Source organism: Apiospora phragmitis, assembly GCF_038363925.1.
Source record: "Apiospora phragmitis strain CBS 135458 chromosome Unknown utg000010l:1.0-9815664.0:1.0-9183399.0, whole genome shotgun sequence".
In the NCBI taxonomy this organism is placed as follows: domain Eukaryota; kingdom Fungi; phylum Ascomycota; class Sordariomycetes; order Amphisphaeriales; family Apiosporaceae; genus Apiospora; species Apiospora phragmitis.
This window is the reverse complement of record NW_027117409.1, coordinates 1,074,740-1,092,759: the sequence shown is the minus strand read 5'-3', so window position 1 is coordinate 1,092,759 and position 18,020 is coordinate 1,074,740. Positions and strand designations below refer to the sequence as shown.

Below are 18,020 nucleotides of genomic sequence, written 5' to 3'. Positions count from 1 at the left end.
GACATCTTGGACCTTCATGTCGACCGTGCCAACCTGATTGTTTCAAGCTCCACTTCCCGTTTATCCTCGAAGTCGCCAAATCCGACGGAGTTTGCCGCTAGCTTGCCGTTCATTGCAACGGTTCGGCTGGCGGAGGAAACATCTCAATGTTACCCTAATGTCCTATCGCCCCTCGCTTCCTTCGTGACAGATATGGTTATCTTATTGCCCGAGACTTCGATACCTCGCCCTCGTCAACAAGGACTCCATAACGGCAGATGCCGTGCTGTCCACGCGAACTATGGGGCCGACTACTATCGTTGAGCCTTCTCAATGGTTTGCATGAGGTAGGGCCGGGCTTGGAACCCATGTCAAGCGCTGACACCGGCAGTGCTTGAGGAGCCGTACATACAGGCTCATCATTTCACGGGCCCTACACCCGGGGGGGCTGATATTGGCTGTCATCAGCGCGATGCGAGCCAGCGGCGGTCTTGCGGACTGCTGGTGACGGGCCCTACCTCCTCTTTGGATTCCACCCCCACGGCGAAGTGATCTATCATTTTCACTCAGGCTTTCCAGAGCTGTCATACGATGATCAAATGGCTTACCCATCCAACCGTTACAAGGCGGACCTTTTGGGCGGACTACGCCAAATTAATGACAACTTATGGGGTGTCGATCTCGATGATAATTTGCAGTCAGACTCTTCACCTTCCAGTTGACTCTAGGCTGGGATACTTACACCGGAGAATTTCATGAGCCGCATGTCATTACCCCATACTCCATTTGCGACGATCAAGGCCGCTCGCCACGGATGTCAGAGTTGTATCGCAAAACCATGGTTCTGCCACTGGCCATGATTATTTCTGCCGCGAAGAATCCTCGACCCGTGACAAACGGCCCGACACTCGTTGATCAACACGCAGGAAGTCATGGAAGATCGAGCCAGTTTAGTTCTTACCGCTAGAATGTGCCGCACAATGCAGCACGGAAGATAACTGGTGTGGGCAACGTGTAAACCGTCACCGCGCGTTGCAATGGGCACTTGGGTTCTTCACATACCTGGTGATATTCCCTTAAGGTGGCTCAGACCACACGCTACCCCCGCCAGCAGCGGCATCTGCAATGACAATCCAAGGGTGAGAAATCTAGGATACCCCTTACGTGTGTCGACGAGTGTAATGTCGCTCTCAAAGCTACTTAAAGATAACGTCCTAGCCTGATTGGTACTTGGCAAAAATCGCCATTGGACATGTAGACAATGATGATAGCTGCAGCGGCTCCGTTGGCAGAAGTGAGAAACCGGGTAAATCAGCAGGGACTCCTCCTCCATCACAGCCTCCAAAGGAATTAAACTCTCCCGTGGGCCTTGCAAGCCACCTTTTCTCGGCTCCAGAATCTGGGTGCCGCCACCATGTTCGCTTGCCACGAAGTGGTGTGGCCATCTGATTTTGGATATGCCTCTTACCTGGTTGCGGGTAGAGCAACAATATCAAGCATGGCAGCTCTAATATCGACTGGCCCAACTGACTAGGGAGAAAAAAGGCCCGACCCCGAACATGAATCGTCTCTGGTGTGGTTCCCCCTGCCTCTCGCACGAGGCTCGACGGCGGCCCCTGGTGCTATTTTCATCAGCGTCAGCGCAAGGGAAACTCGTCCGTCGTTTAGGCCGCGGCTGCCATTGCAACACTGCCATCAGCCTATGCCATCAATTCATGCCGAGGTACCGCAAACGCTTTCTGAGCACTGCTGGAAATGGAGGATGTGCATATCACTGTTCCCTTCGGCTACAGTGGTCGGCTTCTTCCGCCTTTGAGTGCTTTCGCGAGTTAGGTATGGATACCGCTTAGTTTGTGCCGAAACCCACCTCCTCGAACCAGTGGGCCGGGTGCCTGCTCTGCCTACTTCGGACGCTGTCATCATATCCATGTACGCTTCCCCCTTTACGAGAACTTGCCCCGAATTCAGTAGCTCATACAGCACTAGCGCTTGCGATTCAGAATGGCGGTGTCGGGGAGAATGTGCCTGACATTTATTTCATGTTCACTGTTAAGGATATGACGATAGTGGCAGTATTCACGCGCCAAACCCATGCCACATCAAAAGGAGGCATCTGCAATCGACTGGCCGGGAGTTACTGACGGTAGATAAGTAGAGAGACTCTGATCCTTGGCTGCATCATCGGGTGCCTACTTGGCCAGCAAGTAATCACAATTATGTTCTGGTCCTCAACATTGGTAGTTGACCATTGGGTTCCCCAAATAGGACCTCGACTTCACGAAGCGAGCTTGAGGCGGGTGACCTCACGAGACAAGACTCGAGAACTGGTCGACAGCCAACGCGCTAGTACGATGCTCGAACTTGAAACGCGGCTACAACTTCTCGGCTATACGTGAAGGTATTTGCCAGTTTGAGACGGCGATGCATTCCCACTCTGCAGTCAGTTTCGGCTATATCTCCCAGGCTGCTGCCTACTTATTCGATCTCTTGCCGTGTCCCAGAAGAGCAACAACGAACACCTGAGCCATGCTAACAGGGATGACTTCTGCCTACTATCGCGAGCAAGAGAGTACCCTGTCGCGGTATTGCCACCCGTCGGTCAACACGGGTTGATAGTGAATTCTCGCCGCCGACGATACGATAGCTTGGAGTTGTGTGAGACATCTCACGGATTCGGGGTAAATTGTCGCAAAACGCTCTTTTGGGCGGTTGTCTACATTAGGCAGCTTGAAGACAGTCGACGAATAAAGATGGCAGCAACAATACGTTCGATCGCGGCTGGGTTTCGAGGATGATATACGCGAGACACGGCTCGTCGGCATTCCAGCCACGCTCCTGCTTCAAGAAGAATAAGGGGCAGTACTCGCGAAAGTGCCCACGAGACCGGCGATACAGCTCGGGCTGGTTAATCTACTTGATGCCAGAAACTTTTAGCCGATCATTGTTGGGATCTACGGATACGAGAAACACAATACGTTGGAAGCATTCTGGAGTTCAGCCAGCCTCTTTTCTGACGTTGGCCACGATATTGGCACACCTCGCGGTCCGTAGTCGACATCGCTGCGTGGCTCGGCTTAGGGGCCCTTCATCTGAGCCCGTGTAAGTTGTAGACGATGTCGATTGGGTTAGGTGAGGACAGCACAGCCCGGCGATTAGGGAGATGTACACTGGTAGGCAGCGCCGCACGATTTCCAGTGTATGTCACCGACCCAGCCAGTCAACAGTGACAGATTGAGGCTTCGGTTTAGTAACGAACGTACCGAAGCCTGAAAACTCCAGGATGGTCACGAGGTAGGTTTCGATATGTGAATAATACTCGCACATCATGATCATCTTCATTAATAAGAAACAGTTTGAAGCTACGACTTTATTATACAGCATCGAGCCTCAATACCTGCCTACTTGTGTATTTAGCGAGATTGTGAGCGATCTCGATGACTATTGGCATGTGTATGCAGCGTAGCTATTCTCCAAGAAATCGATCGACCACCCATTGCCTTAAGGGGTGCGCAGAACAACACCACTGTTTGGATTCGATGCATCATATTTGCTAGAAGACTATGGTTCACACCCTTCTACAATACTCCGTATTCTCTGAAATCACATGAAGCGTGCCAAGTCGAAATTCCAAGTCACGGCAGAGCACCACTAAGTGCATCTGGACAGTCCGGTTATCTTCCTTGCCAGCACTTTCGAGATGGCTATCTCGGGTACATAAGCGAGCGACTACTTATGCCTCCCATGACAGAGTCAAAGATCTGGGTTGGCCTTGCAGTACATGGTGATACTTGCTTGCCGCCACCGCCACTATCAATATATTAACCCATACAGAAAGTGTCCAGAGATAAAAGAGAACGACAAGTGAGCTGAAAGTAGCCTCTGACAAAAACCGACAACAGCCGTGGTCGATTGCTCCGCCGAATTCAACGAATGTGTCGCGACGACCATCACCCAAGGATCGACGACATCGCCAACCAACCGCGGAAAAAGCAAAAGCCCCCCGTTGATATCTTTTCAGGGAGGTGCCAGTGGCGCCTGATTAAAAGCAAACAAAACTTGATTCCGATAACTCTAATGAGACGAGGAGGGAGACTGACCCGGAATATGGATGTGATAGGTTTAAGACGAATAGGGTCAGATATGTATGTATGTACATACATTCGACGTTAGATGGGACAGGGCGAAAAAGAAAACATAGTAGCGTTCGATGTACCGGCAAATGCTTCCCGCCTTGCCGTGGGCGTGATGTGATACCTGCCCTGCGGCCTGTCTGCCTGTCTCGTTATTCTGAGCAAACCTTGCCTGCCTGCCTGCTTTCCTTCTTTCTTTTCAGGGACGGCACAAGAAGAACAACCTTGCTCCTTGCTCCCTGCTCGCATCTTGTTGCTACTTTTCTCTGATCCGATTAGGAGAAGACGGCGGAAAATGACGCAAAAGAAGAAAGCATGTTTGCTTCACACACACGCGCGCCCGGGGAGGTGGAGAGACAGAAGAGACAGAGGCGTTCACCCCACGTTACGGTAACGATACAAGCTCCCAATGATAGATATGTATCGTCACAACCTTGCGCAGAGACAGACAGGGGTTCGGCCGGCTCTCGGTGAAGGGGGCCAAGACCAACCAAGGGTTAAAGAAGCCGAGGCCATTTTCGGCAGTGCAAGTACATAGAGTGGGCAGATACGATCTACATAGTTGACACTCCTGCGTGCTTTCTTTGGTAGTACCGCCGAGATGATGTTGCCAACAGTCCACGGTGAATGCTCCCGTCTCCTCGGGTCGTGGTTACTGACCACTACCTACTACCCACCATGGTGACAAGAATCGTAGTGGGTAAGTACACCGTCGCCGAAGCTACGGGCGGGCAGTAATCATAACCTACATAGATATGTACCACCCAAGAATGATGCATGAGATATATGATCTGGCCCGATGTTAATGGCCATCCTCTCGCCAGATGATCACCATATTCTACGCAACACTTACGTAGGCTGCAGTAAAGCCGATCCATCCCATATCCGTTCACAAATATTCCATGAGTAGCTACTTTGCTTCATCGAGTAGACTGACTGGTTGGTCTACCGAATCCTTTTATCTCCCTATATTCACCCATCCCATAGGTCCTACAAAGATGCGCCCTCGCCTTACCTGCACCCCATATCATACCATAAGGTCCTCCCTGCATGTGCCTACGAAAAAGGAATTCCTGGGGACGCAAGTGCCATTGGTCGGTATCCGAATGGCGTTGATGAATGTCTTTCCCTGGAACGTGGCTGGCCCGTGTATGACCCTCCTCTCGGCAACGGCTAACACCGGACAACCTCGTATTCAAACAGACCTCGGCCTGAATATGCTGAAATGATTGTTCCCTTGCACAGTCACCTAAGACATGCGTGCCGTCTTCCTTGTGCCGTTCAGGGGTAGCAGATATAGCTGCCTGCGTGTGTGGGTGGTTATGCAGCGAAGGCTTGCCGCCGGGTCTGCAACAAGACGAGGGAGATGTCTTCCACTATTGCAAATTCTTAGACGAAAGCAATACTAATACGACAAGAGGGATTTGCTCACCGCATGCTTCATGTAGAAGTCTCTATCTCAGAATGTATAATATTCCTCCAATCAGCAGTTGCCGTAGTTGTAATCGTAGATATGCTTGCCGATGGCTGATAATGGCACTCCATTTACGCGTGGGGGTCACCGCCGTCTCGTCCAGCCTGACTAATAGGTAGAACTAAAGATGATCTGTTCGTTTTCCCTGCCCGATTGACCAATTAAGTAAGTGATTCAACCCTCTCCCACCATATATGGGAAGAGAGGGACAAAATAGACAACTTCTTGAGATACCAAGGGTTCATTCATATCTCAAGAATTCACAGATCGATCAATCAGCCAGCGTTATCTCCTGAGGCTTACAAGCTTACGCGGACCGCACCCACGCACGCACGTGCTGTGGGGCCCGTCCGACCTCGCAAACCCCCACTGTCGAAACACGCCTGGATCGTGAGATACGCGCATCGTAGATGGGCAAAAGGAAACAGTGCGGCCAGTGTGGATTGAACACACGACCTCCAGATTGATGTTGCCGAAGTTAGACTTCAGTCTGGCGCTCTCCCAACTGAGCTATGTCCGCTGTAATTATGAAACAGGCGTATGACGCTGTTGCACACTGTGATGGCCACTGTTTGTTGAAGGGAGTTACTTTATTGAGGAGTATAGAGGGGAAACATATATCTAGCCAGAATCAATCGAAGACCATCCATTTGACGCAATCACCAGCAACGGCATAATTGGCCAGCAATGGGGATAATCGACAACACACTACGGAATAGTTGGCAATAAGACAATAAATCTATTAATTAATGGCTACTTTCAATTATGACTATTTGAAAACAAATAGTCACAGCATATTGAGCCTATTGCACCGCACCATGTAAATCTGGTTGCACCGAACAAAATCTTCGATGCGGCACACGTACGTAAGGAGCTGGCGAAACTGGACCAAGTCAAGTTCGACCAGAATGCATTTATCAGCGACACACAGGATAGATAGGACGCTAGAATCTGCATGCGACTTTCCCTCAAGCACCTGAAAATATCTTCGGTCTACTTCAGGAACATCTCCAAGGCGTATGCATAGCGACACGAGACCAGGAGATTGGTCTGCGAGTTCCCGAGATTCCCCTACTTGCGAAGAGCAACGGTTCTAGATCTCATACAAGTAGCCTGCGATAGTAGCAAGAATGACACATGCTATGCCAATGAGGAGAGGTTAGAGAGACCTAATCAAGAAATAGAAAACATATTCAACAATAAACTGGTTCATCATCCTATGAACATCTTATCTACCCTAGCCTAGGTTCCGTCCCGGGACCGCTGTGAGCAAAAGACTTATGTGTAGCAGCGAAACGCCGTGTTACTCCGACAAAAAACAAAATCCAGTAGAACCAGCTAACCGAGCCGGACGGAGAGAAGGAAAAGCCGTTTCTCTAATAGTACAATGAGGTGCCATACATATATCTACGCGATACAGACTTGGGAGGGCAGTGAGAAGGACACCCCTGGTGGTGATGCAGTCTCAGCAACCTGAGCATTGTTTCTCTTTCTTCAGCTGTTCAGACCAACCGACGCCGACATAGGAGCCATGCCAAAGTAGTGGACAAGATGCCATGACAGCCAAGGAAAGGAAGGAGAAGCTGCCATGTCTTGAGTAGGAAGTAGTCGTGTCGTGGAAGCCGTGGATGCAAATATTCTTCGTTTTTGCCGCAAACCAATGCTGGGGGCCAATCTAGTTGCAGCCGATATCCGTGACACCAAAGTCGTAACAGTCATCATGTAGTCTTGAGCAAAATACCAAACGAACAAACGAATGAACAAGCCTATTTCCGAACCTTAGGCTGAGCCAGCATGTTCAGTCGGCTCAAGCTGATGCCCGACTTTTTCTGAGGACTGGGCGTGCCAAGGAACCCAGAGGGCTTCTTGATGGGCGAGGAGCAAGCAAATCTGGGGGCCACCGCGGAGGGAGGGTTTTTGCGCAGCTTCTTGGCGCCACGCTGCACGCCTTCATCCTCTTCCTCCTCAGCATCCGAACTCGCGCGGTGTCGTTTCTTATTCGAGATGCCATGCGGAACCCCCGTCTTGATCTCTTCGTCCTCCCACATCGCCCGCGATCGCTTCTTGTTGGACATGCCGTGAGGAATACCCGCTATGAGCTCAGGGTCCGCGTTCTCCTTGTTCGCCTTAAGGGGAGAAGACTCCTTGTCATCAGGGAATCCGCCTGGCATGCTTGCACTAGGTGCAAAAGAAGTACGCACTTGGCGCAAAGTAGACTGACCAGGCGAACCTCCGAAACCATTGGGCGAGGTACTACCAAATCTAATGGTGTGGTCGCTTCGGAATGTGAATGTTCCAGGTTGAGACTCTGGGAGTGCTTCGCGCAGGCCTGCTTCCTCCTCATCCTCGGAGTCCTCCTCTTCCTTATAGGCCGACAGGTCAGGATACGACACGGCAGCGCTGCCAGACTTCTTGGCGCTCATGACGGCATTCAAAGATGGGAACTGGACCGCAGGCGGCTTCGATACCGACTTGGGTAGGGGAAGAAACGGACTTGATGGGCGAAGGCGAGTTCTGAGTCATAGCAGCTTGCTTCGTGTCCGGGGTGAACTCAACATGTCTATCATATTGGCGAGCTGGTGTGGTCATGGGGACCGCTGGTAAGGCCTTTTCGGTACGGCCAGGGGTCTTGGGTGCAGTGGCGGCAAGCTGAGGAAGACTGCTCTTAGGCTTCGACGAACTAAACTGTCTCTTGAGGATCGACTTGACTCTATCAAATCGACCCGGGGTCTGGACCAGTTTGGGAATGGCTTGCGGGGCAGGGAGACTGCTAAGTGTGACCGACTTGGTAAGGCCTCCCAGAGCCTTGTTGCTGTTGGATCGTACCAAGCTGTCCTTACTAGGAGATCGAGCCAAAGCTGATGAAAGCTCCGGTTTGCTAGGGGATCTGGCTAAAGATCGGATGTCGGGTTTGCTGGGCGACTTGATCATAGTGGCGGTGGGTGTCTTTGGCACAGTAGTGCGGGCGGCTGAAGCCTTAGTAGGCGTCAGCAGGTTAGCGAGCGACTGAGAGTGAGGAATCGCTTTGCGGATCGATTCGCCTCCGAGGCTCCTGGGGGCGGGTATAGAGCTCCCATCGCGGGAGATGGGTCGCTGGCTAGAGGCGTCGTCCTCCTTGCGTTGTCTGACCCGCTTGGCCGGGGCTTCGACCGCCTCCTCGGGTTCGTGGCGCTTTTCTGCCGGTTCGAGGACACGCTTTGCAGAGACTGGTGCTCTCCGTGACGACGACGAGGACTCGGGCTCATCAAGATTTGCCTTGGACTGGGTTCGCTTGAGACCCTTAGCCGGAGTGGCACGGCCAGGTGTGTAACGGAAAGTCGAGTGGTGGTTCTCAATGGAGTCCATCTTCTTGAACTCGGCCATGTGGGCATCGCTGTATCGGCCAGCCTTGCCCTTCGGTTTGGCGTACTTGCGACCATCGGCTTCCTCCTCCTCGCGCTCTTGCTCACGCTTGGCAGCAAGTTCGGCCTTGATTTTTGTGGCCTCCTCGCGCAGCTCCTCCATCATGCGCTTGGCTTCAGGGCCAAGTCCAGAATCCTGCTCAGCAGCGGCGATACTGGGGCGGGAGACACGGAAGGTAAAACCAGACAGGGGGGTCTTGGAGGGTGTCGCCTGTGTACCGCCAATGGCCTTCTGGTCGGGATTGATGTCGACAAAGCCGTGTCGAAGGCCGGATGAGGGAGGAGCCATGGTCTGGTGGACTTTGCTGGGGTGCATCTCTGACATGGGCAGCTTGACAGGAGTTGAGTGCGACGGTGTGGTGGGCTTAGGTGGCGACGGCTTGATCGTGTCGAGATTCTTGGTTGGGAGCTCGACGGTCTCCTCCTCACCCTCGGCAACCGAGCCCAACCGGGGCGTCGCGGTTGCTCTGTCGGGATTCTGGATCAAAGCGCAAGCGTCAGTGACTTGCCCCCAAACCGTCAAAGCGCGTGATGATGCCGCTTGGTAGCAGCAGCAGCAGTGAACTGTACGTGTAGGGCGGGTTAGTTATGTAACAACTTACCGAGGAGGCGCTCGCGAGTCGCGCAGAGCGACGGGTGCGTGCCATGGTGAATTGTCGAGTGGGTGCTGTTGTGGTGTAGGTATTCTTGTGAACACTAGAAGTAGTAGTAGTAGTTGCTGTTGTTGTTGATGGGATGACGATTGGTGATATCCTCTCCGAGACCTTGTTGCCAGTCAATGGCCCATGCGATGCGACAATTGAATATGATAAGGCAGAGGGACATATAATTGCTAGATTAGGGGGAGAGAGGATGGTGCGGGAAAAGTGCGATGTGATGGAGTCAACAGGGTCTGAATTGTCTTTGGGGGGTTTATTTGATGAGCAGCTAGCTTGTTGCAGCCTTTTGTTTACATCACGTCGGGGTCGACGAACCAGGTTTCACCTCGTGCTTGTGGGGCGGGGCCCAGAGCTGTTAGCGACCATTGGTTTTTTAGTGCTTTTCCCACTGCTGCCGGGGCGGGGAGCTCTGCCGGAAGCTGCCTATTTCCCTTCTGTGCCCCGGTATTCCTTCTGAAGCCCCCCTCCCCCCTACACCTCCTCTTCACCAATAAGCCGCAATAAACGGTCAAGAACCCAGCCCTGGTTCGATCCCAAACAATAACACACCCGATATTCTAGCCTGTCGGTTGACATCATACAGAGCATCACAAAACAGAAACCACCAGATGGCCTTGGAGATTCGAAAGCGTTTCAATTCAATAACCACACGTCCAGGAGGGGAAGAAGAAAAACATCTGCCCTTTGTTTACCCCAAGAAGCTCTCTGACGTTGCTAACATGTCACACGATCCTCGTATGGTCCGAAAGCTGGCATAAAGTTCAGCGGCGGTTCCAGGAAAACATGATTCCGTCCCTCGAGAGGCTAGAATAGAGCATTCCATCAGGTTCTTGGGCCACAACCAATACTTTAGCAATAAATAGACTCTGGAATAGTCGGGATTTCGGCAGCTGGTCTTGGCAAGCTGGCATATGCAATCGATTGCTACGAACCTATGTTATTGATCAGACTGGTGAAGCGATTGGGTGTCTCTACATTACAAAGCATCAGTTTGGACACAACCATTTGGATGGTTTTTCAACCTGGTGAGAGTGACGATAATCACTTAATAGAGGAGTCGGGAGTCAGTCTTGACATTCAAAAGCAAGTAATAGAAGAGGACCGCCCAAACGGGCCAAACGACCACTCCCGTACGCCAGGAGAGAACAGTCCCGACATGTCAAACATCCTACGTACAAAATATTTGGTTCTCTACTGGCCTCTATGACCATAATACTTCCTACGAATAGACACGAAACAACAAATGATGATTCGGCGAATCGCGATTCATTATGATGTTCCCCTACCCTGTTACCCTACCCCTGAGATCTTCGATCACACCCAGATCTGAACCCCCGCAACTAGGATGATATCATAACAGACCTATTGACCAAAGTTCTGAATATCTGGACGGTGATAATACAACACTGATATAATAAATCTTCGTTTTCCCGATGACTAATTGCTGAACCTGGAAGATGGATGCCAAGAGATGGCACAATTGTCAAGCGATGGGCGCTCCTAGCCTAACCTTTCCTGCCTATCGGGATTAGATATCCCGCGGCGGCATTGGTATTCTGTTTTGTAAAATGCGCCCTGTGTCACGTCATTGGCGACACGCCTTGCATACAAGCACGCTAGATTACGCTCTTATGAGATCGCCATTCGAGGAGCATACTTTATATATGTGCGGCGTGTCGTATGTTCTCTTGGGGAATACGGACATCAATGAATTTGTGTATCGTACATTTGAAATAATATTGAATGTTCAATTGCGAAGCAGTTGTCAATTCTCACCACATTTCTTTGCAGTGATTCGAAAGTGAAAGATGTCGGATATCAAACCTTACCAAATCGCGGTGCCGGGCGCCCGCCTCGACGACCTGAAGCAGCGCCTCTCCCTCGCCAAGTTCCCCGACGAGCTGGACGAGGCCGGCTGGGACCTGGGCGCGCCGCTGACCGACGTGAAACGGCTGACGCAACACTGGGAGCAGACGTACGACTGGTCGGCGGTCGAGCAGATGTTGAACTCCATGCTCCCGCAGTTCACCACGCCCGTCCAGTGCGACGACGGGTTCGAGCCGCTCGCGATCCACTTCGTCCACCGGCCCAGCCCGGTGAAGACGGCCATCCCGCTCCTCTTCATCCACGGCTGGCCGGGCCACTTCCTCGAAGTGAGCAAGATCCTGGGGCCCCTGGGCGCCGGCGACGGCGTCGAGACACCAGCGTTCCACGTCGTGGCGCCGTCGCTGCCGAACTTTGGCTTCTCCGAGGGCACCAAGAAGCGCGGGTTCGCCATGGAGCAGTATGCCGAGACGATGAACAAGCTGATGTTGAAACTCGGCTATAACGAATACGTCACACAAGGAGGTTAGTTAGTCGGGGCCATCTTACACGTGAGAAGACTTGCTTACTTACTCACGCCCACACATCCACCAGGCGACTGGGGACGACACATCAGCCGAGCCCTGGCCCACCTCTACCCGCAGCACTGCAAAGCCACGCATCTCAACATGGACAACGCAGACCCGCCGAGCTGGCTGGCGCACCCGCGCCTCGCGCTCGAGCACGCCGTGACGCCCTACACGAAGCGGGAGCGCGCGGGCGCCGCGCGCAGCGCCTGGTTCACCCAAGAGGGCCGCGGCTACAACCTGGAGCAGTCGACGAAGCCGCAGACGCTGGGGTACGCGCTCGCGGACAGCCCCGTCGCGCTGCTCGCGTGGATCTACGAGAAGCTGCACGACTGGACCGACGCGTACCCCTGGACCGACGACGAGGTGTGCACCTGGGTAAGCCTCTACTGGTTCAGCGCCGCGGGCCCCGCCGCCAGCGTGCGCATCTACTACGAGACGCAGCACGATGCCGAGGGGATGACTCACGAGAAGATGCGCGCGTACACCCCCGGCGTCAAGCTCGGCTTCAGCCACTTCCCGCAGGACCTCGTGGTGCTGCCGAGCACGTGGGTGCGGACGCAGGGCGAGGTGGTCTTTGAGAGGAAGCATGAGAGCGGAGGCCACTTCGCGGCGTACGAGAGGCCGAATGAGATCGTGACGGATGTCAGGGATATGTTTGGGAAAGGGGGTGGCGCCTTCGGGGTGGTTCAGGGGCTCAATGGGTATAACAGTACATGAACTTCGGGGCGACTTTATGAAAGTTGCATCTGCCATGTCTGGTAGTTCTCACATTTCACGTTCAACGGGCGCGGGGACCTCTCGGGAGTTTGTATTCAAACATTACTCTCCTATTACCAATTAGATCCACATTTACATCGCACTCCCGTAGAGATCTGGTGCCACAGCGGCCAAGCCAAGTTTCTCAGTTAGCTCCTACAGACTACTACTTGGAAACGCTGCCGTTGATTTGAGGAACTTAACTACAGTGTTCACTAACCACTCCTCGCCCGCGGGCTGGCGAACACTGTGGCCTGCTCCCGGGATGACTCCTGACAAGCGACTGGCGATTCCTGGCCTGCAAAGAGCTTTCCAACCCTCTATTTGGGCATTCTTATCGACTGAAGGGTCAATGTACCGATCTATGCCGGAATGCAGGATCAGCAGTGGCTTATCGAATTTCCCCCAGAACCCCCTGGCGACCTCACTGGGGAGATCAGAGCCGAAATAATTGTCCTCGCCGCTAGATTTGACAAGATAAGCTTCAGGCTGGTGACAATAGAGGGGCAATGCCGTCGTGGGAGACGGATTCAGGGGCACATAAATAAAAACTTACTCCTTGGCGTGGAGAGCGTAAAACCGACGCGCAGACATGGGTCTATCATAGTCCTCAGACAGATGATCGTGCGACATGGGGTGATCCCCCTTGCCGGACGAGATCATGTCCCTTGCGATGTTGACTATTTCGTCCAGCTTCCTCTTTCCCTCGCTGCCCTTTCCTACCAGAGATGCTTCGCGATCCGACACTGGGGCCTGTAATATAAAGTCATCTACAGGATCGCTTGAAGTCGCTGCGTATTCCATCAAGCCCTATATCATCCATTAATACATGAATGCTCTGGCCGCAACAGCGAGGACAGTGACAGACACGAACCTGGCACCCGCTGGAGTGGCCCATGAGAACGATCTTCTCTCTCCCAAGTCCGCGCAAATACCGGACCAGCTCCGATATGTCGGCCACATCGTTCGCCAAGCACGAGAACTTCCACCCGGAAAAGGAGCTCCTCGTCTTGAACTCGAAGACCGAGTAGCTCAGCTCGCCGTGTTTCTCGAGCTCCCTGGCGATTGCCCGGGCGTAGGGCACCGTATGTGGGCCATCGCCCAGTCCCCCGACGAAGACAAATGCGTTGCGAGCGGATGGGAGGCCGGTCTCGTAAGCACAGGCATTTCTGTTAGGAGACCCCTTAGTCGGATAGGGATGCACGATCGTGGAGAAGGGCTTAGATGACGCCATGACAGCTCTAGTTAATAGGTTCTGCGTATACCACGATGGCCAACTGTTATCCTCACTTCGCTCAAGAAAGAAGCCGAAGAGAAATCAAAACAAAAACATGGAATCAAATAAAGAATGTCTTTTAATAAGTCAGAATGAGATTTGTTGGCTGGGCGAGTCGTGGTCGTCCCGTTCTTCTGAGCAGTTTGCTGATGCATCCACGTGTGGAGAAGCTCCAGCACCTTCTCTTATTGGATGAGGGCATGCTTTCTTACGCTGCATCTATCGCCGACCAATCTACTAAGTATTTCGTTGACTCGTTTAACTCCAGGCGCAACGCAATTCTCCGTTCAAGGCCTCCATTTATTGAGTAAGAGAGTGGTACAAAATGCCCTTTTCATTCAATGGCTGCCGACGCATCAAATAGCAGGACGGAGTTCTTCCAAGAGGTACGTGTCCTGGCTGCTGCAAACTGAAGATGCCATCCGCTAAACCCTTGGCAGCTCAAACCACGATGCATCAAAATCAACAACCTCGCCGTGCGCTCGGCGGATAAGAGAGGGAGTGCTAAGGAACTCTTGGATGTTACCCAGGATTTATCATCGGTTCTGGACCAGCAGGTCGCCAAGGACCCGACCGTTCTGGACGAGAAAATCGCAGAATATGTTTTCTTCCCGCTCTCCAACATTCTGCGGCACCAACAGGACTATCCTGTTCGCCTCACAGAAACCACCATCAAATGTCTGAGGATACTCGTTCAGTATGGATGGAAAAGTAAAATTTCTACCGAGCTGTCACGACAACTCATCATTCTCTTCACTTTCATCGTCGGTGGTGTCCCAGGAAAGGAGCGAAAACAGGACATCCCGGAAGAGACCAAACTGGAGACTTTAGGTGCCCTGAAGGAGACGATCAAAGCCACGGGCGCAACAGCTCTTGGTGCTGCATCGCTCACGGAGACCGACGCCTTGCCGTCGTTGGGCCACACCATTACCGTCATTCTGGGCATGAGCACCGATGGAAACACAGCCGATATCCAACTCGAGGCACTGCTCTGCGTCGAAGCCGTGTTTGCGTCGCTTCGGGATGCGGCAGCACTCGCGACAGTCTTGCCGGGAACGGTCTCGTCTTTGACCCGGCTGTTGACACCACCCACGGCGCTCAAGACATCGAGGAAGGTACTGGTCAAAGGTATCGCGGCCTTGAAGTCGGTACTTATCGGCGTCCTGGGAGATGTGAAAATCAGAAGCCTGCTCAAGAAGCCATCTGAAGAGGATGATGCTGTCGCATCCGAAGGAAAAGTGCTCACACCAGCATGGTTAAGAGCTACTGCCGACCAAATCAAACTTGCACTGTCTAATGTGCTGAAGCTGAGGAATCATAAGTTCCCCGACGTTCAGGAAGCCCTAGAGCGGTTCTGCGTTGCACTCTTGGACGAGTGTCATGAGTCGTTGACAAACTGCACATATATTCTCGTGGAGTCCACAATGGTGCTCTCCTCCGACGAGGAAAACAAATCACTTATCAGCACTGGACTGAATACAACCTTGGCTGACCTCGTTGGCATCTATCCCGAGCTTACGGACACCGTCAAGACTATTGTATACAATTGGGTCACAAGTCTTCCTCGTCTCATGCAGGCCAGCGACGAAGATGTGAAGCGGCAAGCGATCCAGAACCTGCTGAAAGGACAGCGCCTCATGAACGATCTCCGGATCGATTCATCTACACTCAGTATCACGCTGGCTTCCTCGTTACGAGATAGTGTCATTGAACTCCTTGCCTTGAAAAAGTCTACCAGCCAGCTCACAGAAGTGCCCTCTAACGATCTTATACACACTACAAGTGACCTCGCTAGGTCAGAGTCCGGGCTTACATTCCGCCCAACGCTCTTAACTCAAACTACACAAAAGGCCACAAGAGAGGCCTTGATGAACCTGGTCTTTGCAAGTGGTTCATTCGTAAGCCATTCGCAGCTTGCCCGAGAGATGATAAACTATGTACGCGAGTCAACTGGCAACAGTCAAGTGGCGTCCTACTGGCTGTCCCTGGAGCTTGTAAGATCAGGCCTTGCTCAGAACTCCGACATTGACGAATTCTTGGATTTCAGCTCCATGGGCAGCTCTGGGGATGACCACGAGCAACTGCTTCAAGAACTGTATTCATTCTCAGTGTCCATCCTAGGTGACACAGATGAGGAGGACGAGACAGATTGGAGAGTGCAAGCACTGGCCTTGGAGACTACGACTTTTGCGGCATTGCGAATGGGAAAGGACTTCAGGCCCGAGCTGATAGACGTTCTGTACCCCATCGCGACATTCATGGGTTCCGCCGTACCGCAGTTGAGGGAGCATGCAGTCATTGCCCTGAACAGCATAGCCACCGCCTGTGGCTACCCCAACGTTGCGGATCTGGTCATAGACAATGTGGATTATATGCTGAACTCAATTTCGCTGCGGTTGAACACGTTCGACATCTCGCCAGCCTCCACACAGGTCCTGAACATGATGATCAACCTTACCGGGCCCAAGCTGGTACCCTTCCTGGGTGACGTTGTCGACTCCATTTTCGCTGCTCTTGATAATTACCACGGCTATCCATTATTCGTGGAGAATCTATTCAACGTGCTTGCCGAGATTGTCGTCCAAGGCTCCAAGTCGAATATACTACTATTAGAGGACGCGTCACGGCCAAAGTTAGACCACCGCAAGAAACGGCCGGAGCCAGTAGCGCTTCGGGAAGTCGAGGAGTTCCTAGACCGGCGTCAAGCACGCAAGAGGAGACGTGACGCCGGCGACGACTCAGAGCAGCTCGAGATACACCATCCCAAGAAACCCTGGAAAGACGCGGAGGCAGACGAGACCAAGGAGGAGGAGAAGAAGAAGAACCGGACGACCAGCCGAGCCAGGAAGTCGAGAAGAAACCCCTGCCCAAGACCCCGACCTACACGCCCCTCATCCGCATCACGGACCTGACCCAGCACTACCTCACCTCCCCGACCCCCTCCCCTGCGCAAGTCGCTGCTGGACCTCCTCGCCACCGTCTGCCCCGCCCTGTCGCCGGACGAGGACGCGTTCCTGCCCCTCGTCCACGTCGTCTGGCCCGTGCTGCTGGCGCGCCTCTACGACGACGAGCCGTTCGTCGTCACCGCGGCCTGCCGCGCGCTCGCGGCCCTCTTCGCCGGCGCCGGCGACTTCCTCGGCTCGCGCGTCAAGACGGAGTGGTGGGACGGGTTGGGCAAATGGTGCGCGAAGACCAAGGCCAAGTACCAGAGTCAGAGTCAGAGTCAGAGTCATCGCGGCAAGACTGGCGGCGGTGGTGGTGGGGGATACAACAACAACGGATCGTCGTCCTCTTCTTCATTTGGGGCTGCTGCTGCGACAATCAAAGTTCCCATTCGGACGACGATGACCGGAGAGCTGGGTAACAACAACTCTTCATCTTCGCCGTCTTCACTTTTCAACCTGCGCGAGTCAGCCGGCGTCAAAGATCCCGGTGGTAACCACGACGCCTCTTCCATCATGGTTCCCTCAACGGGTACGTCATCCTCGTCGGCAGGAATCAGCGGGTTCACGCAGGTCGCGCAGATCTGGAGCGCCGTGCAGGACATGCTCGTGGCGCTCATCTCGTTCGTGCGCATCGAGGACACCATCTTCGAGCAGATCCTCGACCTGCTTCTTGACAGTTTGGCCTCTGCTTCTTCTTCCACGTCCGTCGCCGAGGCGCGCGAGGCGCTCGAAGCGGTCAATGCGGATGCCGTGTGGTTGGCTCTTTACGAATACAGTCGACGTACTGGTACGAAGGCGTCGGTGTCGGCGGCGGCGGCACAGCAGTTGAAGATTCCTCGCCAACGCCCGGACAGTGTTGATGGGATTCGGTTTGTGGAAGTCTGAAAGCAGAGTCTATTGGGTTCACAATTTGTACGTCAAGGGGGGCAGACAGGGTTGGAAGCCCATTCGGATGAGGAGATCGGGGGATGATGCTTGCTATCGTCGTAGCGTCTCTCTTACCGCCT

General features: G+C 53.2%; 4 protein-coding genes across 4 annotated transcripts; 2 read left to right on the top strand and 2 right to left on the bottom strand.

Moving 5' to 3' along the window:
• Positions 1-7,349: 7,349 nt before the first annotated feature.
• PG994_010126 (uncharacterized protein) lies at positions 7,350-9,631 on the bottom strand (the record flags this gene model as incomplete). Its single annotated transcript, XM_066861535.1, is given in 3 exon segments — positions 7,350-8,054; positions 8,074-9,462; positions 9,587-9,631. The coding sequence occupies 3 exon segments, from the start codon at positions 9,629-9,631 to the stop codon at positions 7,350-7,352; spliced, it is 2,139 nt and encodes a 712-aa protein (XP_066710645.1).
• Positions 9,632-11,451: 1,820 nt separating this feature from the next.
• On the top strand, positions 11,452-12,753 carry PG994_010125 (uncharacterized protein; the record flags this gene model as incomplete). Its single annotated transcript, XM_066861534.1, has 2 exons — positions 11,452-11,992; positions 12,062-12,753. The coding sequence occupies 2 exons, from the start codon at positions 11,452-11,454 to the stop codon at positions 12,751-12,753; spliced, it is 1,233 nt and encodes a 410-aa protein (XP_066710644.1).
• Positions 12,754-12,948: 195 nt separating this feature from the next.
• On the bottom strand, positions 12,949-14,026 carry PG994_010124 (uncharacterized protein; the record flags this gene model as incomplete). The annotated part of the gene is made up of 3 exons (XM_066861533.1): positions 12,949-13,255; positions 13,349-13,602; positions 13,667-14,026. 3 exons carry the CDS (start codon positions 14,024-14,026, stop codon positions 12,949-12,951), a joined length of 921 nt encoding a protein of 306 aa, XP_066710643.1.
• A 134-nt stretch (positions 14,027-14,160) lies between these two features.
• On the top strand, positions 14,161-17,898 carry PG994_010123 (HEAT repeat protein; the record flags this gene model as incomplete). Its single annotated transcript, XM_066861532.1, has 4 exons — positions 14,161-14,375; positions 14,436-14,454; positions 14,509-16,916; positions 16,986-17,898. The coding sequence occupies 4 exons, from the start codon at positions 14,161-14,163 to the stop codon at positions 17,896-17,898; spliced, it is 3,555 nt and encodes a 1,184-aa protein (XP_066710642.1).
• Positions 17,899-18,020: the final 122 nt, after the last annotated feature.